The sequence below is a fragment of the Melitaea cinxia genome, chromosome 1 (genome assembly GCF_905220565.1).
Source record: "Melitaea cinxia chromosome 1, ilMelCinx1.1, whole genome shotgun sequence".
Classification (NCBI taxonomy): Eukaryota; Metazoa; Arthropoda; class Insecta; order Lepidoptera; family Nymphalidae; genus Melitaea; species Melitaea cinxia.
In genome coordinates this window covers 17,249,736-17,273,353 of record NC_059394.1, presented here as the reverse complement: position 1 = coordinate 17,273,353, position 23,618 = coordinate 17,249,736, and the positions used below count along the sequence as shown (strand labels likewise).

At 35.1% G+C, this 23,618-nt stretch overlaps 2 protein-coding genes across 4 annotated transcripts in view; one reads left to right on the top strand and one right to left on the bottom strand.

Moving 5' to 3' along the window:
• Nucleotides 1–23,618, bottom strand: part of LOC123658013 (low molecular weight phosphotyrosine protein phosphatase-like) — a 479,256-nt gene that overhangs the window by 141,322 nt on the left and 314,316 nt on the right. The gene's annotated exons all lie outside the window — the stretch shown is intronic.
• On the top strand, nt 1,431–17,138 carry LOC123657886 (histone deacetylase 6). The gene is made up of 19 exons (XM_045593380.1): nt 1,431–1,610; nt 1,685–1,816; nt 2,416–2,505; nt 2,843–2,973; nt 3,488–3,671; nt 4,608–4,810; nt 5,486–5,554; nt 6,242–6,434; nt 6,753–6,812; nt 7,584–7,777; nt 8,836–9,086; nt 10,135–10,216; nt 10,771–10,917; nt 11,954–12,077; nt 12,897–13,124; nt 13,693–13,818; nt 14,502–14,631; nt 15,461–16,167; nt 16,525–17,138. Exons 1-19 carry the CDS (start codon nt 1,608–1,610, stop codon nt 16,744–16,746), a joined length of 3,276 nt encoding a protein of 1,091 aa, XP_045449336.1. The 5' UTR covers nt 1,431–1,607; the 3' UTR covers nt 16,747–17,138.

Below are 23,618 nucleotides of genomic sequence, written 5' to 3'. Positions count from 1 at the left end.
ATGCCTTAAATTTGGATCTTTAAGAAACCTGCAAAAATTAATATAAAACATTGTAGTCGAACTTAACACTAACTAATTCTAGTAAAATGTGTTAATACTCGTAAGTATTGTATCATTGCAAACCAGCAAATTTGCAGAAATCCCAGAAGATGAAAGCGATATGCGATATATACATAGATTGAATATTTAGTTTGTTTTGATTAAACAGATGAATACACACAACTTCTTCTACCTCTTCTAATAACGATAGCGCTGGGGGGCGTGAAACCGACTACAATAATTTACATCGACAAATAATAAAACCAGAATATCCTCAACGTGGGTAGTCAACAAGTAGTTAAAGAAGGCATTATTAGATATAACTCAAAAGGTACTGTCTATTCTTCTTCGTCTTCTTCGTCTTCTTCTTCGTCTTCTTCGTCTTCTTCTTCGTCTTCTTCTTCTTCGTCTTCTTCTTCTTCGTCTTCTTCGTCTTCTTCTTCTTCGTCTTCTTCTTCATCTTCTTCTTCGTCTTCTTCTTCGTCTTCTTCTTCGTCTTCTTCGTCTTCTTCTTTGTCTTCTTCGTCGTCTTCTTCGTCTTCGTCGTCGTCTTCTTCTTCTTCTTCTTCTTCGTCTTCTTCTTCTCCTACTTCTTCTCCTTCTTTGTCTTCTTCTTCTCCTTCTCATTCTTCTTCTCCTTCTTCTTCTTCTCCTTCTTCTCCTTCTCCTTCTTCTCCTTCTCCTTCTTCTCCTTCTTCTCCTTCTTCTTCTCCTCCTTCCTCTTCTTCTTCTTCTCCTCCCCCTCCTTCTCCTTCTTCTTCTCCTTCTTCTTCTTCTTCTTGTCCTTTTTCTTCTTCTTCTTCTCCTTATTCTTCTCCTTCTTCTTCTTCTCCTTCTTCTTCTTCTCCTTCTTCTTCTAAATTATTTTTTTTCAACGACTTTATTGATTTTTAATTAAATAGTTTAAGGTGAGCAATTTAAAAGGACAACGTAGTTGAACTGAACTATTGAAAATCTATCTATTAGTATTTTTTTTTACAAAATCATTATTTTATTTGTTCAAACTATTTATATTTATTTAAAAATTAAGGAAAGTGGATCTGTTCGAAACTATACTTGAGCAATTATAAATGCAACTTGAGCAGTTTTTTAACACTTTGAGCAATTTAAAATATTGTATACATCAAAAGATATAGGAGTTTGAAATTATTGATAAATGAATATTTTCAACGACTTTTTTGATTTTTAATGAAATAATTTAAGGTGAGCAATTCAAAAGGACAACGTAGTTGAATTGAGCTATTGAAAATCTATCGATTAGTATTTTTTTTTTATTACAAGTATCATTATTATGCAGGCTGGGGTGGGGTAGATAATTTTAATTTGTGAGTGGCGTATCTATACCAGTATATAAGTGTATAATCTATGGCCAAATCAGATATTTTGTTGTACTTGTATACTCTTTGTGTTGTTGTAAACGTCAAATTAACACAAAAAGTCATAAATTGTTAGTGTGGGATGTTTATTGTTAATATATATTTAATAATAATGACTGTATAGTTTGACGATTCATAGAAAACACAACTAAATTATCGTAATATTTACTTTAAGTCTACACTTATTAAGCAATGGTTATTATTTAAGTTATACTTTAATTAATTGGTCTGCAGCTGCGGTTTGTTTATATTTAAAATTGTCGTTTTAGTCCGATCCTGCAAGTACGCAGACGCGCCGTTCTGGTGGTGATATTAAGAAAACTCCTCCGTCTTCCGTTGTAACAAGAAATGGAGCAAGAAAAGCTAAAATTCAGACACGTGCTATGTCTGCAGGAGTTAAGGCAAGTGTGACAAGAGTTTTACTTCAACATTTAACCTTGTAAGGCGGTAAGAATATTCATTTAGTTTTAAAAATAAATGTATAATTTCTGATATATTCTATTTTTATTACCTTTAGCACAATTGTTTTGAGATAAAACTGAAGTAGCAGTGGAACATTTTTGTTTTTTTATTAATCTTTGTTATAATTAAATGTCCTTGAATTTTTTCTCGTCTATTTAATATCTTCATTGGGAAATATCTATGTATAATAATAATAATATATAAAATGATATGGAGTTAGTCAGTCAGTCAGTCAGTTCAGCCTATTGCAGTCCACTGCTAGATATAAGCCTCCCTAAGTTCATGCCAGACATCCCATAGGTACCACAAAAAAAAAAAAAATTAGTCAAAGTTGATAACCTCCTCCTTTTTTGAAGTTGGTTAAAAAACAAACTTATTATGTAATAATGTCTAGATCTATCATTCTTTATTTTGTTTACACGAATTTTTTAATCTGTCTAATTAATAATTGTATTTGTCATGTGAAACTGATAAGGGGAGGTCCATAGTAAATAAATTTCAACGTAAGTGCATAATATAAGTAATGTTGTTTCTACAGCCCTCAGCATCAGTTGTAGCTGCTAAGAAAAAGGCTCAGCAGAAAAAGAAACAAATGGTTGACACAGTTTTACGTGATCCTTATCAAATAGTGAGTTTAATCTATTTAAATAAGAAATAAGATAAATGTGATTAACATTTGTTGTAATCTAATGTTTTGAACATCATTTCTATTTGATTTTATCTATGTTAGTTTATTTGATGTTATTTTTTTTAAATCTACAATTGAAATCTTTGTTTTATCTATGTATATATTTGTTTTATAAATTAAAAAAAAGGGAAATGTGAAGTTAAAAATCAAATATAAAATGTTAAAATTGTATGTAAATCTATTTATAATGTTTTTTCAAATTTAGACATTCCTAAAGAAATTAATATCTATTTACTATTAAATATTTGAAAATCAAAAACAATTTTTTATTTTTCAGGCAATGGATACAAAATCTAAAGTGAGGAAACCAACTGGATTCGTAACTGAGCCCCGTATGGCAGAGCATAGGTGTCTGTGGGATGATAATTATCCGGAATGTCCTGAGCGATTGATAGGAGTGATAAAAAGGTAAAATTAAACAATTAAATTACTTATAGTATGAAAATAAATTTATATGTATCAAGATCAAATTCATACATTAAAAAATTGATGAGCAGCTTAAGAAAATAATAATCTATCTTGTTATTTTGAATATATTTCTTTCAATTTGAACTAGCTTCCACCCGCGTCTTTGTCTGCCTGAAGCAAGATAAGCTCCTAGCTATAATACTCCTGGCAGGCTTGCAATGTTTTTCACTGATATTACGCTTCTATTGGTTGTAGTGTGAGGTTATATATAACCTCCTTGGTAGAAGTGCTAATTTCAGAAACTACTGGTTCAAATTGAAAAATATTTTTTGTGCTGGATAGTCTATTTACCAAAGAATGCTAGAGACTATATAATATTCTTATTAACGCGGGGAAACAATGGGGCACAACTAGTATTAGTATATAGGTGGTAACCCTGAATCAATGATTAAGTTTTAATATTATAAAATAGAAATTTTTTCCATTCACTAAAATAAGTAATAAATTATTTCAGATGTGAAGAACTAAATTTAATAGAGCAATGTAAAATAATACCTCCAAGAGCAGCGACAAAGGAAGAACTACACACTTTACATTCACCGTCAGTTTATGACATGTTGGAAACAACACACCAGAACAATAATGTTGAGTATTTAGAAGAGCTGTCTTCAAAATACGATGCCATTTATATTCATCCTGTAAGTATTTTTTAAAAATTTGGATATTTTATTTTAAATCTGTATATAATTTATCATAATTTTTTGTTGTTGTTGTTGTGTCAAGTCTTTATTATTTGTGTATTACTTATAAATGTCATTCGAGTTAATGTAGTACTGTGTGGCTACGGTACTGAAGAATATAGCCACCCCCTCTCTTCCATTGGGTGTCGTAAGAGACGACTAAGGGATAACACAGTTCCGCCACCACCTTGGAACTGCTGGCTTTAAAATACGCAGGCCGAAGACGGGCAGCAGCGTCTTCGGTGCGACAAAGCCAGCCCTGCGGTCACCAACCCGCCTGCCCAGCATGTTGACTATGGGCAAAAACACATGAGTTCACGTTATTTTTGGCGTAAACTTGTGGAGGCCTATGTCCAGCAGTGGACTGTATAGGCTGTAATGTAATGTAATGTAGAAAAAACCAATATCAAAACTATTTTGACAAATCACAAATCGTAAGAGATTTTTTTTAATCTTATCATGGTAAAGGGGATTTTTACACTCTCAAACTACACAATTGACAACATGAAAAGTCATGGTCATTTTAATTTCATTGGGTTTTCATTGGGGTAGAGCATAGCAGGAAATATCCTGATCAAAATTTAGAAACCTTATCACACCCAAATAATACTGCTTTTAAGTAATGTTGCGTCGCTGTGATGAGTAAGGTAGCCAGAGCTCCTGGACCTCTCCTCAAGGTAAGGATGGCAAAGTGTTCGCGATGCTTCTGGGTTTCTCAGGCGTAGCCAGGGGGCTACAGTTACTGTTTAGCATTAGGTAGGCCGTATGCTTGTTTGCCAATCTGATAGTAAAATAAAAAAAAACAAATAATTGTATAATGACTTCTTAAGCCCGATTAAATAGTCATTTTTGATTTAATTCGTTATATAAGTAAATTTTTAATTTATTTTACAGAGTACCCACGAACTAGCGCTAATAGCTGCGGGTTCGACAATAGAAATGGTGGACCGTATAATATCTGGTGAGGTTCACAATGGGGCGGCGTTTGTCCGTCCTCCAGGACATCACGCGATGCGCTCAGAGCCATGTGGATACTGCTTCTATAATAATGTTGCCCTGGCTGCTCATCATGCGATACATAAGCGGGGCTTGGAACGGTTAGTGGAAATTTATTTTCTAACTGACCTGGTGAAGTATGTACCGCTATAATTTTTCGGAGTTTAGTCTTAATAATTGATATAAGGGCTGTGGTGTGAAAAAAATAGGGCGAGTGAAACAATAGAGATAGTCTGTAACGGTAACTCTTGCGGGAAAGGAACAAATGTATTCTTATATATCACGGTGATCTTTCTTAAGGAGTTAAAATCCAGTCGCTGCAAACTCTAATGTTGATCATAACAAACACAAGAAAGAGAATTATTTAATTTGACGCAGTCATTCGAAATTGTCTGATGTGTATTCTAATTTATTTAATTAGAATACACATCAGACAGTTATAATTGAATTATGGCGATTCATTTTTATTTATATCGATTAAGGTTTAAATAAGGTTAATGTATTTCATAAGAATCTATTAAGTGTATCAATAGTCATTGTAATTATAACGTTATGTTATTTACAACAGGAGTAATAATGCGAGCTAGTAAAGTCGTTGAAGTTTATTTCGTATTTTTGCTGTCATTCTAAATTTATAAATGAGTGTTTTAATACTGAAACAACTTCCGATTTTGGGTCCTCCCAGGAGTCCCCCCAGGAAATAAATAAAGATAAGAGGAGATAAATAAGGATAAAGTTAAATTCGCGTAAACATTATGTTTTAATACTGTTTTCAGGATACTAATTGTCGATTGGGATGTTCATCACGGTCAGGCCACACAGCAGATGTTTTATGACGATCCAAGGTATATCCCATAAATATCATACTTTATTTATAAATATTGTAATAATAAACGCTTTTTGTTTTACACTGTGTATACACAGAATTTGGATATTTTACTTCAATTAATAATTCAATTTTGTTTCATTGTTGACAACAGTTGACAAATATGGTAAAGAAAAAAGTAACTTCAAATCAAAAATTCTTTAATACTCGTAACATCTGTCATAATAGATTGCGAACAGTTTATTGTACTGTAGTACCTTTTTGTGTAAATAATTATCTAAAGCTTAAGTTTATATAGTGTTTAGTTTTAGTACGCTTCAGCCTATAATATCCCACTGCTGGACATAGGCCTCTTTCTCCATGTAGGAGAAGGATCAGAGCTTTATTTACCACGCTGCTCCAATGCGGGCTAACGGAAATATTCCCTACCATGAACAATGATAGCTATTAGGTGTACATGATAACAACCGGGACCAACGTCTTAACGTGCTCTCCGAGGCACGGTAGGGAGACCTAAAAGGACTACTAATAGTAATTTTATATAAACACAAATATCTACTCCGAGCGGGAATCGAACCCGCGACCGTTGGTGTTTAGGCGTCGCCAAAACGGCACACGCACCATTACACCAGTGTGGTCTAGTTAGAGAGAGTCGTCTAGAGCGGTTTTAGTACAATTCAATAATTTTTTCCATTATAATCTACAGGGTGGTATACTTTTCAATTCATCGCTACGAGCATGGTTCATTCTGGCCCAATTTAAAGCAATCTGACTTCCACTACATTGGCAGTGGAGCGGGAGAAGGGTACAACTTCAACGTTCCTCTCAACTGTACCGGGATGAAGGATGCTGATTATCTTGCTATATGGCATCAGTTGTTACTACCCATGGCGCTTGAGGTGAGAATGTTAAAATATTTTTTTCATAAATATCTATAAAAGAGAGGGAAAGAGAGGGGGGATGTGGAGGAAAAGAATAGAGACAGAAATTCTAAAAACAAAATAGCACAGAAACTACTCCTCAAAAAGACTTTTTCAAATCGAAACTGTAATTCCTGAGATTATCGTGTTTAAACAAACTTTTCAGTTTTTTAATATTTGTATGGGTTATTTATATGGGATTTATTAAAATCTATTATATAAAATGACGATTTAAAAGTGCTTCTAAAGCCTATTTGAAGGAATTAATATTTAATTTTGATGATATTTCGTACGCAGTACCAACCGGAGCTAGTGATGGTGTCTGCGGGCTACGACGCCGCTATCGGCTGTCCGGAGGTAAAAATTTAAACCTATTGTAACTATATTTCAGTTCTCACCGCAACTCATCATTGTCTCAGCCGGATATGACTCTGCACTTGGTGATGAGAAAGTAAGTTTTCGTTGGGAATTTTTAGTCTATCCTGGATTTTGTTCTTATATTTTTTTAAAAAGAGGATCAATAAGCAGATGGTCCAATCTGGTGGTAAATGGTCATCGCTGCCCGTGGACACTTAATTTGTTACATTGTCACGCACGTTTAGAAGGAAATTTACGATGTATATAATTATGAGTACAAATAGCGTTGCAAGACTGTGTACAGATGGTTCTGAATTATATATTTAAGTTTCGCCGGGGGCTTAAATGATTTTCTCTGTCCTTTTGTGTTTCGATTGGGTTCTGACTAGAGCTATACATAAACCGTCACAGGGAAAAGTTACCTAAGTTTAGTTATTAGCAAAGCAGGTAACTTCTTGCTCATAATCTGGAGCAGTCCGACTGGGTTTGGGGTATCTCGACCTTACAGAAGATCACAGCTAAATAATACTTCTTTCAAGTAGTGTCGTGTGTCTGTTGATGAGTAAGGTGACCAGAGCTGCCGGGGATTGGGGATAGGGTCGGCAACGCCCTTGCGATGCTTCTGGTTTTGCAAGCGTCTATAAGCTACGGTAATAGCTCACCATCAGGTGAGCCGGATGCTTGTATGTCGAGCTAGTTGTATATAAAAGAAAGCCAGGGATGTTCGCACCCGCGCCGACGGGTCGGCCGTGTATAGCCCGCGGCCCCCAGGGCGAGATGGAGCTGTCCCCGGGCGGCTACGCGCGGCTGACGCAGCAGCTGGCGGGCGTGTGCGCGCGCCTGCTGCTGCTGCTGGAGGGCGGCTACTGCGTGCCCGCGCTGGCGGACGGCGCCGCGCTGTCGCTGCGCGCGCTGCTGGGGCAGCCCTGCCCGCCCTCGCCCGCCCTCACCGAGCCCTGCGACCAGTGAGTGCACCACACATAAACAGACACACACACACACGCACATAAACACTTGTGTTTACGCACGCACACATTTGTTTGCCGAGTGCGAGCGCAGTGACGTACACGCGCGCACGCTGTGACTGAGTCGTGTGATTGTTGCTGCTACACCTGGTGCTTAATCAATTCGATGCTTGAAGATCTGGTGCAAAGTATTTAAAGAGCTTATAAGAATATGTATTCCTGATGACTAAAATATGTAAAAATAAAAACTAAATAAATATATATATTTATACTAGACCAGAGGTTCCTAAACTTTTTTGTGTCGTAAACCCCTTACCATGTTTTTCGGTTTTGGGTAGACCCCTACTTACCTGATATTGATTTTTTATAAATTTCTAACTAAAGTGAAGTTTAGTGTTAAAAACTTAAAGTAAAAACACATGTTAAGTTTTATACATTTATTAATTGAAATTAAAATTAAAATTACTCAAAATAAATAAGCTGTGAGAGCTCTGAGATTGCGCGTATGCTTATAACAAGATGATACTGATATATCATTATGTTCAGGTTTTTACAACTTAAAAATGTTTTGCGACCACAAAGCGAACGCCTACATCCTACAACTTACACAATTTTATAAACATAATTATATAATACATTTTTAACTTCATAGGTACTTTTATAAATAATTTTATACTGTAAGTGACGTATCATATCACTCATAGTATCTAGATACTATGAGTGTATGTTAAGATCCACTATCATGGACCCTCCAAATTTTTTTGCTGACGTAGACCCCTTGCAGGTTGTCATAGACCTCTAGGTGGTTGATATAGACCATTTTGGGAATCACTGCACTAGACGATCGTCACATTCGAATCTTACTTTATTTTATTTTTTTAATCTTTATTTGTATAATGTAAGAGGCTTTGGAATCTTACTTTATAATTATTTATTTATTGTGTCATAAGAAAGTTACAAATCCTAAAATAATTACATTTTTATCCGTAAATAATTTATATAATAATAATTATGTTTTAAAAACAACTATAGTTCAGTTATAAAAATAATTTCAACAGGATAAGAGAATCGATCTTAAACTGCATATACGCTCATAAGAAACACTGGCGATGCTTCAACTATCAGCCCACCTACAGCACTGGAAGCATACCCAACGTCTGCGACGTCACCAAACAGAAGCATACCGTCGAAGTCAAGTGGCTGGGAGACGAGACCAGACCTGACCGCTTCGATACTAGAAACTGCTATCCCGTTCAAGATGATCGCACGAAGAGAATTATTTTGGAGAGGCTGAATCATTTGAGACTAAGTGAGTAGAGAACTAGATTTTTGTTGAGATAGGGAAGGAATACTACTGCCTCGGATGGATGCGGTTGAGACAGAATCAGCTCGGGGAGCTGGGGTCGCGTACCCGTACAATATACCACAACTGCCGGGCAGGCCAATTGGGATGAGTACCCCCCTTTTTTTACGTGGGGAAAATCCATCATGGATACCCTCCGGCGCGGGGGTGCTCGAGGGCTATGTCAGACTCCTACTGACTAAAAAACCACCACGTGTGAGCAGTCGTCCTGGGTGGGGCGAGATGGGGTCGCGCTAGCAATCGCCACCTCGCCCCGGCGGTAGGCCCGGGCAAAGCCTCCGGGCCCCGGGACGGGATGAGTACCCCCTGACTTATCTTATTCTTATATATAAAATTCTCGTGTCACAATCTTAGTTACTATACTCCTCCGAAACGGCTGGACCGATTGTTATGAAATTTTGTGTGCATATCGGATAAGTCTGAGAATCGGCCAACATCTCTTTTTCATACCCCTAAGTTATAAGGGGGGGGGGGGGAATTTAAGGGGGTTAATAACATACATGGCAAAACAACGTTTGCGGGATCAGCTAGTATAATATATATAATTGTTACTATTGAAATAATTTTATTTTTGATACCTATTTTTGATAGATGATGATTTTATTGAAGAATAATTTAAAATTAAATAGGAATAATTATAGGTGTAAAATTTCAAAATATGTCAGGTCACACTTAGTAAATGTAAGGGTCTCATATTGTGACCACCCATGATAAAGACGGGGGGAGAGAGGGGATGTCAAAAAATCGTGAAAGTGAAGTAATTTATGGATGAGCCCTAATTGGATTTGGTTTTGAATTTTATTAGCTTAAGATTTTTGTATTTTAACATAATAGCTATGTTAACTATATGATGTATGTTTCCTTGGTATCCACAAAACGGTAACACCAGAAGAAACTACTAAACATGGTGATAGACCTCCAAACACATGCAATTATAGAAATAATTACACAATATTTAATGAAATAAAGGTAATGTAACAAAAAAAAATTGCAGTTACAGACCTGTCACTACCGGAGCATCCAGTATGCTACGTCTACGATCAAGCCATGCTCAAACACAAGAATATCTGTGAACCGTGAGTAGAAATTTACATAAATAAAATGTTAAAACTATGAAAAAACTACTAGAAAAATGCCAAATAAGTTTTTTAAGTTTAATTATTTAGATGCAAGACTATTGTCTAAGAAATTGCCATACATATATAGATAACAGCGTAGGCACTTAACGAGGAAATTAACTACATATTATATATAACATTCCATTTCTATCCGCCAATCTGCAGTGGTGCAGCGTGGTGAATTAAGCTCCGATCCTTCTCCTAAATGGAGAAAGAGGCTTATGCCCAGCAGTGGGATGTTACATGCTGAGTGCTTCTATTTCTAAGCTGTATACAAAAAATCAACTGCGATATAGATTTTGATATTTGTCAGATTGGTATTTACTCAAAACTAATTAATTTGGGTTTATACTTCTCGCATTGTATCTACTCTGTGTATTTAATATTATCAAAATTTAGATAAATAGTAATTTTTGTAAGGACAACATTTCATCAAGTTACCAGTGACGTATGCTGCATTTAGCAATGGTAAAAGCTATGAAATACATTTTTGTACCCGTTTCCCGTAACAGAGGTCACGTGGAGTGTCCGGAGCGAATCATGCGTATTCACGAGAGACACCGGGACTTCGGTCTTCTTGAACGGCTCCACCTTCTACCAGCGAGGCGTGTCTCCGACGATGAGATCCTCGCCGTACACACCAAAAAACATTTGGACAGGTATTACTATATGTGTGACCATATAAAATTGGTACTATAACGACTAACTAAAGCGAAAGGTCACTCATCACGAAATCTCCGAAACTATAATACCTACAAACTTGAATTTCGGAACCTTCCTTATAGAGCGTAGACATCCGCTAAGAACGGATTTTACGAAACTCGACCCCTAAGGGGGTAAAACAGGGGTTGGAAGTTTGTATGAAAGTCCTATCTTATACTATTAAACGAGCAATTCTTGTATATATATATATATATATATATATATATATATATATATATATATATATATATATATATGTAATCTGAATCTCGGAAACGGCTCCAACGATTTTCATGAAATTTAGTATACATGGGATTACGGGGGAGATAAATAAATCTAGCTAGGATTCATTTTTAGAAAATGTCGTTTTATCCCTGTTTTTAGGCAATGAAAAAATGGCTACAATATCGTTAGAATAAGAATGTAAATTTCGCATCTGTCAATAAAGTTGTAATAGCTCAGGGGAAATCGGCCGATCGCGCTCGGCCGAAAAGATCATGGTTCGAATCCTCACGTATTCCGGATCGATTATCGTTTTTTTTCTTTTTTTTTCTAAAAAAAATAATAAAATCGAAAAATATTATTAATATTTTATCAATATGTAATTCGTATTTAAATATGATTTTCAAAAAACACGATTTACTAAAAATACCGAGCTAAGCTCGGTCACCCAGGTCCTGTTTTTGAAGTGAGAGACTTGAAATTTAAAATGTATGCTCTATAGATGGTGACGAGCTGTCCAAATAATGCATCGTAATATATATATATATATATATATACAAAATAGGTAAATTCGATTGGTTAATGTAGTTTGGTCAAATGTAAGTTTTGGTCAACACCACAGCAAAGTACAGTATAATTTAGCTGTAATAAGGCCGTGGTACTACCCCAGTCGGGTTGCTCCATATTTTGAGCAGGATTGCTGTGCCTCAGTTAAATTAAATAATTCTTAAAGTACACAATATATGCATAACGTAACGTCCCGTTGTACAGGTTAAAAGAGTTGTCAAGTACGAAGCTACGGGACCTCAACAATCAGAAGGAGGCGTACGACTCTGTGTACTTCCATCCAGACACGCTGGAGAGCGCGGCCGTCGCGGCTGGCTGTGTATTGCAGGTATACTTCGTACTTTTATAAGGCCTACTTTGTTTTTGTTCGAGTTCTCATATTGTGGGTAGTTATATAAGACTATAATATACATGGAATACTTTATTATAATTAAATAACTAACTTTTTCGGATTTTATCGCAATTTATTAGGTAGTCCTCTCCTGACCATGGTTGCTTTAAAGTACCAGAAACGTCAGGTATTTAAAAAACCTAATAAATCTGAAAAAGTTGTTTCATTATAATAAGTGAAATTCGCGTAAATATTAGAAAACAATTTGTAATACTTTAATTTTATATTTAAACTTCAAAACAATAAAAATAGGCTATTACACAAAGTGAAGTGTGTGTTGCAGATCTAACAATGAATTTACCACAGATTACAAGTTTTACTTGTTAAAACTATAGTGGCAAACAAGCGAATGGTCCGCCTCACAGTAAGCGGATACCATAGCTTATGAGTATATCTTTTAAGTAGTATTATCGAAATTTGTCTTTATTGAATTTGTTTCAAATTAGGTGTTACTAATTTGATTGTAGTGGAAAAACGTCTAAAGACATATTTCTGTATCTAACTTTTATTTAAAGAAAATGAAATTGAATTGAAGTTTTTTTAAAATGAAAATTATGTTTTTGGAACTGTGGTATCCCTTAGTCGCCTCTTATGACACCCACCGGAGAGGGGGTGGCTATATTCTGGACTGCCGTAGCCACACAACTTGTTTTTTTTTTTTTGTACTAAATAATTATCATTGTTTATTTATTTAACGACAACAATTAAATTTTCAGTACCACGAATACTTTCATTGAATAATTGTGTATTCCACAGACAGTAGACGCAGTTCTAACAAGAAAAGCCGGTTCCGGAGTATGTGTAGTCCGTCCCCCCGGTCACCACGCCGATGATGACGCTCCCAGTGGGTTCTGTCTCCTCAATAATGTCACCATCGCCGCTAAATACGCCATACAGGCCCATGGGGTCCAGAGGGTGCTTATAGTGGACTGGGACGTTCACCATGGTAATGGGACCCAGAGGATTACTTATGGGGATAAGGAGGTAGGATACTATATTAGTTTTTTAAATGAACAATGATTTAGATTAGAGATATAGTTTTCTTAAAGTAAGGGAAGCTGCTTACGTATCTTTAGCCATCTTAACAAGGCAACTGGTACAGTGATGAGCGAACAGGAGCTCTATCTGAGTGACTCTGGTTCGAGTCCTGTTTACTTTATAAAATTACTTTCTATTATATTATCGTTAAAATTTGTTTCTGCAGATATTTTAAATTAAAATGGTGTTTTTTTTTTCAAAAATTTTAGAATAATTTTAGGAATAACTACATGCTAGAAATTGAGCTATTCATGAGCAAATTAAATGACTTTTTTTTAATAATCTTACTATTATGAAACAACTCTTTCGGATTTGATCGCGTTTTATTATGTTTTTTGTTAGGTTAGATGGCCGACGTTTCGGATACCTGACAGCAACCATGGTCACGGGAGGACGAAACGTCGGGTACTAAAAAACTTAATAAACCGCGATGAAATCCGAAAAAGTTGTTTCATTGTAATGAATGAGATTCGCGTAAACATTAGAAAACATTGTATTTTTTCTTGTATCTCAGATCCTGTACATATCAATCCACCGGTACGACAACGGTACGTTTTTCCCGCACTCCAAGGACGCGGACTACACGGCCGCGGGAGAGGGGCGGGGGGAGGGGTACAATGTCAATATACCGTGGAATAAGGTGAGCTTGGAAAAAATGATATAATTAAATGTATACTAATATTATAAAGCTGAAGAGTTTGTTTATTTGTTTGAACGCGCTAATCTCAGAAACTACTGGTCCGATTTGAAAAATTTTTTCAGTGTTAGATAGAGATTATTCATTACTCATTTATCGAGGCAGGCTATGGGCTATATAACATCACGCTAAGACCAATAGGAGCGGAGCACAAATAAGGAATGTTTGAAAATCGGGAATGTTTCTCCTTTTGAGAGTTTCCCCAGTTAACCCAAAGTAGCCAAAGTAAGTTATTCCACGCGGACGAAGTCGCGGGCAGAAACTAGTAAAAATATATAGTAGTCTGCCGTTCCATATCATGGAAAGAGTATAAGATAGATTTGAGAAGAAGAGAATGAAGTCTTTGAAGATTATCGAAAATACGTTTGAAGGGAGTTAAAGAGAGTTTCTTTCTTTCAGAGATACTCAACTCTATTGCTATTTCATAAAAAGATATTGAATTTTAATAAAAAACAGTTGGTACTCTGCTGTTGAGTCTTTTAATTTTTGTTTTTTTCCTTAGCACATAAAATGTAATAAGTATCTAATGTAGACAAATTTTCAAAAATATATACTAGTGCTATAAAGCGATTTTCGAAAATTATTGTTTGTTAAAGTTTATAAGTAAATTTATAACTTGTTTACAGCGAGCAATGGGTGATGTGGAGTATATGGCAGCCATGACTCAAGTGATATTGCCCATCGCTTACGAGTACAACCCGGAGCTTGTACTGGTCTCGGCGGGTTTTGACGCCTGCGTGGGTGATCCATTAGGAGGTAAATAAAACCTATGCTAATATTATAAACAATTTTTTTTAGTTGAATGGCTTGGCAGACTTCGTTGAGTCTGCACGTTGAAGATTCCGCAATTTTTGAAGACCAAATGTGCTCGAGCAATGCGTCCTGCCTGTTTTAACATACGGTGCAAAGACGTGGACACTGACGAAGGGACTAGTCCACAAATTTCAAGTCGCTCAACGTGTATTGGAAAGGACTATGCTTTGGGTCTCTCTCAAAGATAGAATCAGAAATGAGACTATCCGCGAGAGAACGAAAGTAACCGACATAGCCCACAGGATTAGCAAGCTGAAGTGGCAGTGGGCTGTGTCGCAGGACCGATGGCCGTTGGTGTAGACGAGTCCTGGAGTGGAGATCGCGTCTTGACAAACGCAGTGTGGGACGTCCTCTGGCCCGCTGGACCTACGATCTACCTAAAATTGTCGGTGGTGGCTGGATGAGGATTGCGGAAAACCGAGATGTCTGAGGTGAACTTGCGGTGACTTATGTCCAGCTGTGGACTGCGATTGGCTGACGTGATGATGATGTGATGTGCAAATATCTAACTACTAGTTCGAATTGAGAAATTAACAATGTCTTTCCTCTTTATATGTGGACAAAACCTCAGGAAAATAGTTATAAGTAATGTATATTACTTATGTATATTTGTAGTATTAGTAATGTATATTACTTATGCCATATGTATATCCCCATCCAGTATGCATTAATAAAACAATTTAAAGATATAAATTTGTAAATAATTTTACTCGTATGGTATGGGTTTTTCCATACTGTAAACTTAAATATTTGTTTTTGTTTATCATAACAGGTTGCAAGGTATCACCGGAGTGCTATGGACGTATGACTCACTTCCTACACGGCTTAGCCGGTGGTCGTACAATCTTAGTTCTCGAAGGCGGCTACAACGTAACTAGTACCTCCTACGCCATGACAATGTGCACAAAAGCCCTTTTGGACGACCCCATAACCCACCATTACGATCCCAAACCCACTTGTCACTGGTCTGCTGTTGAAACTATAAACAATGTCATCAGGATACAGAAGAAATATTGGAAAAGTCTTAAATTTCAACTCGCACTACCGATTGAAGATGTTTTAGAAAAGCCAGCGCCATCTAGAGGGTTAATTATTAATGAGAATACAGTCAGTGAGGGTAAATCCCAAAAAGATTCAAGTATGTCTTTGGAAGACAGTATGGGTTACTTGAGCATAGGCAGTAAATGCTCAGATGGTATACACTGTGGTACTGATGGGGAAGATAGCCCTAGTGCTTCTCAAGAAAATAAAGAAAATAAAAATGAGCAAGGTCAAGAAACGAAGACCTTAGTGGACTTTTTTTCGCAGAATATGCAAGCAATTGTCGATGAAGAAATGTTCGCAGTGGTGCCGTTGCAATGGTGTCCACATTTGGAGACTTTGTACGCGATACCTACCGATGTCAAGTTTGAACAGGGAGTCAAGTGTATCGATTGCGATCATATGGACGAGAACTGGGTCTGCCTGCATTGTTATGTTGTGAGTATATCTTTAAATAATATATATGTTTGATAAACACAATATGCGTACTTGTCTTTAAAGAAGATATTTTTTTTTTATATATGGTTGGCAACAAGCATATGGCTTACCTGATGGTAAGCGATTACCTTAATTAACAGATATCTGCAACGCCATAAGCATCGCAAGCGCGTTACCGACCCTATCCTTAATTCCCCAAGGAACCAACAGGAACACAACACCGCTTGAAAAATAGTATTATTTAGCTGTGATCTTCTGTAAGGTCGAGGTACTACCCTAGTCGGTCTGCTCCATATTTTGAGCAGGAAATTCCTGCTGTGGCAACTGTCAAACGTTTTTAATTTTCTTAATCCCCAGACAGCATGCGGCCGGCACGTGCACGGCCACATGCAGGCGCACTTCCGCGCCACACAGCACGCGCTGGCGCTGTCGCTCACCGACCTGTCGGTGTGGTGCAGCGCCTGCGACGCCTACGTCGACAACCCGCTGCTGTACGACGCACGGAACAACGCGCACCGCTGCAAGTTTCAGGAGGACATGCCCTGGTGCTATAATACTGACATGATAGAGATGCATTAGTTCATTACAACCAAGTTACAAATGCCTAACGAACGCCCGGTTCCTATGTTAAAAAAAAAACGATACGTCTTAACTAATCGTTTGGGGCAGTTTGTATTCACTCTGCAATTCATCAAGTTTGATCTTATTCAAACTGTCTAGTGTCAGGCACACTTCACTTGTTGAACTTGTTCACTTTGGTTAGTTGACAGGTGTATAATACAGATATAAGGTGTTTGTTTCCTAACTGCGTTCCTCAAATGAAGGGTTTTATAGCCACCCTATCTATATATTCATTTAAATTCGCATTGTTCATATGTGAACTGTTACCAAAACACTAATTAAGTTTCCTACTTTAGGAGCAGATGACTGTATGTATATTACAGCAAAAATAAACATGTTTATATTGTTCACAAGTCATAATTTAAAACATGTCATATTTGTTGAAAGGTTCTTATGCAAAACGTATCGTTTTTCGAATAAAGAATCCGTGCTAAAAACTTTACAATGCAGCTAACACTAACATCGAGTAAATAGTCTTCTACTAATCTTGAGTAATCATTGCTAATCAAATACATCACAAGTGTATCACTTACTAAACAAGCTAAGGGACCGATGAGAGTAAAAAAAGTGATGAAGACCAGGATCTCGCCTTTTGTTTGAATTTGTCTAACTCTAATTTGAAATTGTAACTATCTACAAGAGTTATTAACACTCATAGATTAGAAAGTGGGTTTAGTCGTTTGTTAAATTTAAAGTGTAATGTAAATTGTTTTTATTGTGAAGACTTTGTAAAATAAAAAAAGTAGTATGGGAACAATGATTAGGGACTTAGTATTTATATAAGTTTACATCATATACAATATGACTTTTCGGTCATACACAATATGTACAAATTTTAAAAAATACTAAAAATAATAATAATATTGATAATTAATAATGATGATTTAATCTGAATCATTGGGTTATTGATAATTAATAATGATGATTTAATCTGAATCATTGGGTATGTTTTAGTATAGTAAAATAATAATTATTATTACAGTTTCCCAACAAGATTATATAGTCTATTGTATTTGTTATATAAAAGCACAAGTAAATAGATTTTGAAGTACACTAACTTATTGTAATATAATGACTGTTGTTTAATAGCTGTAAATTACTAGAGACCTTTAAAATAATATTTTTTTTTCTTGTAGTTGTACAAAATGTAACTATATAAAGAATTGAGTTAGAAAATTACGTATGTATATCTAACATTTTTCAGAACGAAAAGTTTGTGTTTAATATATATATATATATATATATATACAATTAATATATATTATAATTGCTTGATTGATTCAGCCTATAACATCCAACTGCTGAATATAGGTCTCTTTCTCCATGTAAGAGAAAGAGGCGTATACCTACCCAATGTATTGATAAGAAAAAAAATTCAAATCTTTTTAATATATCCACAGACAGATTACTGTAAAACGTTTTGAATCATATCGGCTATGTTCCACTTAACGACCGCAACGCCGTCAACCATGACCGTTGATATTTCCATTCCACTAACGTAAAACGCCGCGGGCGTTGTAGGCGAATTTTATAGTTAGAACGCATATTTGAACGTTGTGTGCTCGCATTATGGCGGCATGATAAAAACACGCAGCTGTGGGGGTTGTGAGTAAATATTTCGCATGCATTGGAGTAAAATTTAATTCAACATGGATTCCCGTGAATTTATCGTTGCGTCTTTGGCGAAATGAGAGAGATAATGACTCGGAAAGTTCATCAAGTTCTGAATGACATTCATAATGTGACAATGACAGTTGTTTTTTCGAATTATCGCCACGTTTAGGCAAAAACCCACTTTGACCCACCAATATTTTGTGGACGAAGTGGACGCGATGTAGTCGCAAACAGTGACGTCGAGCGACCACGGGCCTAAGGTAAACCACACAGAGAGCTTAGTGGAACGTACCCATCGTAATACGTGATACGGCTACGGATACATTTTTTTCGGATATCCGATAGAACCCCCCCCCCCTAAAATATGTTTATTCTACTTTTATTGGTTGTTTTATGTGGGAATTCAAATACACTAAACATATTTTAAATTATGATTATTTGAAATTAAGAATAATGATTTAAAATAACGTTGGTTATTCCTTTTTTGATTATTGCCACAATTTTTAATATTTTAATGCAATTAATCCTAAATTATTTTTTAACAATAGGTTGAATGCAGCAATAACTTAGTATCTAAATAATCTGTGTAAATTATTAATATACATATTTATTGTAAGCCTAATATTTGTCCTACTCTATGAAGCCAGTATTAGTTGTGAGTGTTGCTGTCTGATCATTGAGCTAAGAAAATAAAACTGAAACTCAAATCCCTCGTACAAGTTTTGAAAATATGCTAAGAATTGGGGTCTATTTTATCGCTTTTTTTAGCTTTTAGAACTCTGTTTGACGGTTCACGGTATCCAATAGATAAAAGTTTTTGATTTTTTTTTTTTACCAAAATTAGTAAATACGAATCTAAAATTTGTAGTTTGTTTGAGGAGAAACAGGTCCTTATGGCTTTTTCTACCTCCTAATATTTCTCTCTATTTGTCTATTTGTAACTTACGTACAGGATATACTTTATGCAACCAATTAAATAGACCCTTAATGTAGACCAGAATTGATAGAGCAACTGATTAAATAGCATATTAACACCCAGTCTCTTAGCACTGCTTATATAATTTTCGCATACTCTCCCAAGCTCGTACTGTTCACTCAGTTTATAGTTACTGCTGTATAAATTAATTTACTTTAGTCTAAATTTTTATTAATTAATGTAGCATTATTTTAGTATTTTAGTTAAACGATATAATACATTCTTACAAAAGTAATTTGTAATAAATCATACATATTAAACTTTGCGAAAAAACTAAACCTAATATAAACATCGTTCAAAATGGCAGTGAAGTGCCAAAGTAAATTGCTCATTAGAAGTAATGAAAATCAATATAAAATAATAAAATCATATCATATTTATTAACAAACTTTTGTTTCATTTTTTATACTGCATCCTATAACTTCTTGTGTTGCAGACGTCTATAAGCTATGATGATCGCTTACCATGGTGAGCCTTATGCTTGTTTGCTGATCTAGTTATATAAAAAGAATAAAAGTTACCGTAAATTTCGAGGCGCGCAAATCTGATAAGAATAAATCTGTGCCTCCTATGATGAGTGATGTAAGTCGAGTTACACCTTTCTTGTGATTTTAATGTAAGTTTATCACACAAAAATAACGAATATTTTGGTCTAAATCTTGTTCTGTTATCTGCTATATTTGCGGAAATATTTTTTTTTGGCAAAGTGATCATACTTTTAAACATTCGTGAAAGTAGATATTAGTAAAGTTATATCCTTTTATTAGTATTGAATTCCCTATTGAAAAATTCCAATAGGATTTGTCGCTTTTGAGGGGATTTTATTGGAATTTTTCATTAGTACTCGTATTCATGACTATTTTTCTGGTAAAATTCTAGTAAATTATGTAAATAGGAGAACGATAAAGAAAAATTTTAGTCGTAAGCGTTATATTATTATCTTTTCTTTGAGTTTATACCTTTACACAAAGAAAAGTTATAGGCGTAAAGTAATTTAACTGTACAAGTAGCACTTATCACACAATTAAAAGCATTAAATAAATGAGAAAAAAATAAATAAAATAAAACAAAAGTTTTTTTTTTTTCGTAATATTTAGAATTAAATGTTTACCAAAAAAAAAGTTAAATGTATATTGAAAGAGAATGTTGTACACTCAGTGGCGTAGCATACCTTAGAGGGACCCTGTATCAAAATTAGTTGGGGGCCCAAATGAATGGTAAAGATTTCTCACTAAAAAAACAAAACTACTTACATTCAATTAAAATAAATATTTATTGATTATAAGTTATTACTTTCTCCTAGAATAAACAATAGTGACAAGTCATCCTAAGTATTAATAGTGACAAGGTCCTGTCCCATCGAACTCCTTAGGTAATTAGGCTTTTTATCAGTTTTAGTTTTGAAAAACTTCTTTCAGCTGTGGCAGTTATAACTGAAAGGGTCAATAATAGAAAGCAAGCTGTTATTACCACCGGAAAACAATATGCAAGGCTATTGGATATTATCAGCAATAATTCCATGAGTTTCTTAATAGAATGAATTTTTTGAATTTCGGATTTCAAGCTAATTTGAAGCGCTTATAGCTCCAAGCTGGAGAGTGAGCACGCTTGAGCTGCATCAATATTGCGGGGGATCCTTCGCTCCCCTGCAATATTAATGCCTGTAATGCTAATAATAGATGCAGGAGATTCACAGGTGCATAACCTGAAGAAGAGATTCAACGCTGCTTCCAGGTCTTACAGGAAAGCAAATCGCTAGGGCAAAGTTCAAACACTTTAGCAAAATTGGCGAAAGACTATTGGGCTTTCCAAATGGAACCCGTGCTTTTTGATTTCTTGCCAAAGCTATTCTAGGTAATTTCTTTCTGTCTTTACTTCCATCATCGCGAACCTGAAGGCTCTCTCGTACATTCTGCGAAAGAGAAAACGAAAATTATTTGCACTCTTTTTGCGTCGAATTCAACTCTTGACGATAAAGGGAAAACACCATCGAGCATTACATGGTGCGAGCACGCGATGCGTAATGTGTGCTTTGAGCAAAGTACCGTCCGTCGTATTCTGAATTTCCTCGACGTCAAAAAGTCTAGTGATCCTCATAGTGTCTATACCAATTGGATGCATGGTTTGCAACCAATGTGCGAGCTTCGCACGCATTAATTCCACGTACATGCAAACTGTGGAATGACCTTCCCAATGAGGTTTTGCCTGAGCGCTATAATTTGGGGGTTTTCAAACGTCGAGTCTATACATCTTTTCTCTAAAGGCCATGAGTGACGGTAGCCGTTAAACATCAGATGGCTTCGTCTGTTCGTTTGCCTCCATTGTTATAAAAAAAAATAATTGTTCATAATTATTAATTGAATTCGTCAATAAACGATGCAAGATGTTATCAACTTTTGGGCGCATGCTTAACTCGAAAAAAAAATGGGATTGCTTTTTGGACTTTTGTCGTTTCTGAAGTGAAAACTATAGGAATGACGGTTTTTTTTAAATGTTTTTTCCCAGGAAACACGAGATTAAGTGACATCTTAGATAACATTGTACTAATTTTTGCATACACACGTTAGACACCCTGTCAATAGGGGGCCTCGTATCATTGATACGGCTGATACGGCGGTAGCTGCGCCCCTGTTGTACACCACAAAATAAGATACTCCAATCGAACTTAGTCTACTAAGTTCACAAAAAAGAATTTTTTGAAACCTTGTTTTTATTTTCCCAAAATGATGATTTTCGACTTGTATCCCTTGTCACAGGAAGCACAGAAGTGTTTACTTATGGATCTACTTTAATGCCAAAGGTTATCAACCCGGTAATCGTATGTAATATAAAAATTAAGCCGGCAAAATGCCACAATCACCTTGGTCCTGTCTAATATCCACGTCTTAGTTATCGTTTAAGCTTTAAATATTAATAGTTAAAGTTGGTTACTATCGTATTCGAATCCGCGTATTAGTATTATCATAATACACATTAAAAAGTAAAAACGATTTCTTAACGGAAAATAACCTATTAAGAAAATTGTCAATGTCATAATGACAACACTAAATGGAATGTTTTTTCTAGTTACACGGTTATATATTTTTTTTTATTTATAGGTTGATTTGTGAAATAAACTTAGTTTTAAATTATTTAGTGGATATATAAGTTTTAAATTAACTTTGTGAGAAGATATTTTTAGTCCGGTATCATAAGGATCGGTAAGTAAAATATGCAATATTTACTTTCTAAGAATACGATAATTTTTTAATTATTTTAATGCAAATAAGTTTAATTTGGTCTGGTATTTTATCACCCTGGAACGAAGTAAAATACTTAGAAAGTAGTGTTGTGTGTTTATAATTTATTTTTATATTATATAACAATAAAAGTCAATTTCATTTTATAAATTTAATACTGTTGCAGTCTTCTGTAGTTATAATTAGTAAAATTAATAGAAAAAATTACACGTTTATTTGGTCCAAGACATTAAAAAAAAAACTAAAACAATTTTTTTTTTAGTTTTATAAGTAGTTAAATAAATTTTGTTAATGTTTTTATTCATCACCAAGCAAATTTGAGAATTATATTTTTATTTTAAAAATGCCAATATTGCTTTTATTTTTGTTAGAACTACTTGTTTCCCAAATAGCTTTGTAAATAAACTACATATTATTAAAGGAAAAATTTTGCTTACAGTAATTTTGATGATGAAGAAACTTAGTTGTAATATTTAATTAGCTTAGTAATAATTAAACATTTTTGAATATCATATCAAAAATTGACTGCTCCAGCGGGATTCAAACCCGCGTCTCCGACTGACCGTGTCGGAGCTCTAGCCAATTAAGCTATGGAACGATGTACCCGCTAGAGCGAAATTTTTGATATGATGATTTTTATTTTCGGTTTAAGCAACACGATCAGTCGGAGACGCGGGTTCGAATCCCGCTGGAGCGGTCAATTTTTGATATGATATTCAAAAATGTTTAGAATTCCTAATGTGTGGGTAACACAAAAATAAAATCGTAAATATTAGTAATAATTCTCGTAAATAGTGTAGTAGCGTAATTTCAGCGTTGACACAGTAGCTTAGCTTTCTATGGGTGAAAAAATTTTCAAAGAGAAATTAGAGAGAAACTAGATTAACCCCTACACCCAAATTCACAAACTTCATTTATTTATATATAAGTTGAGATTGATAAAAGCTGATGTGTTTACTCTCATTCGATATTTGTGTTCTACTGAGTAGATAATTTTTATA

Bases quoted from the DNA above. Each gene is read 5' to 3' on its own strand.
- LOC123657886 (XM_045593380.1), top strand. The intron at 6,813-7,583 runs GTAAAAATTTAA...CGCGGCCCCCAG, and splicing joins CCGCTATCGGCTGTCCGGAG to GGCGAGATGGAGCTGTCCCC. The intron at 9,087-10,134 runs GTGAGTAGAGAA...AAAAAATTGCAG, and splicing joins GCTGAATCATTTGAGACTAA to TTACAGACCTGTCACTACCG.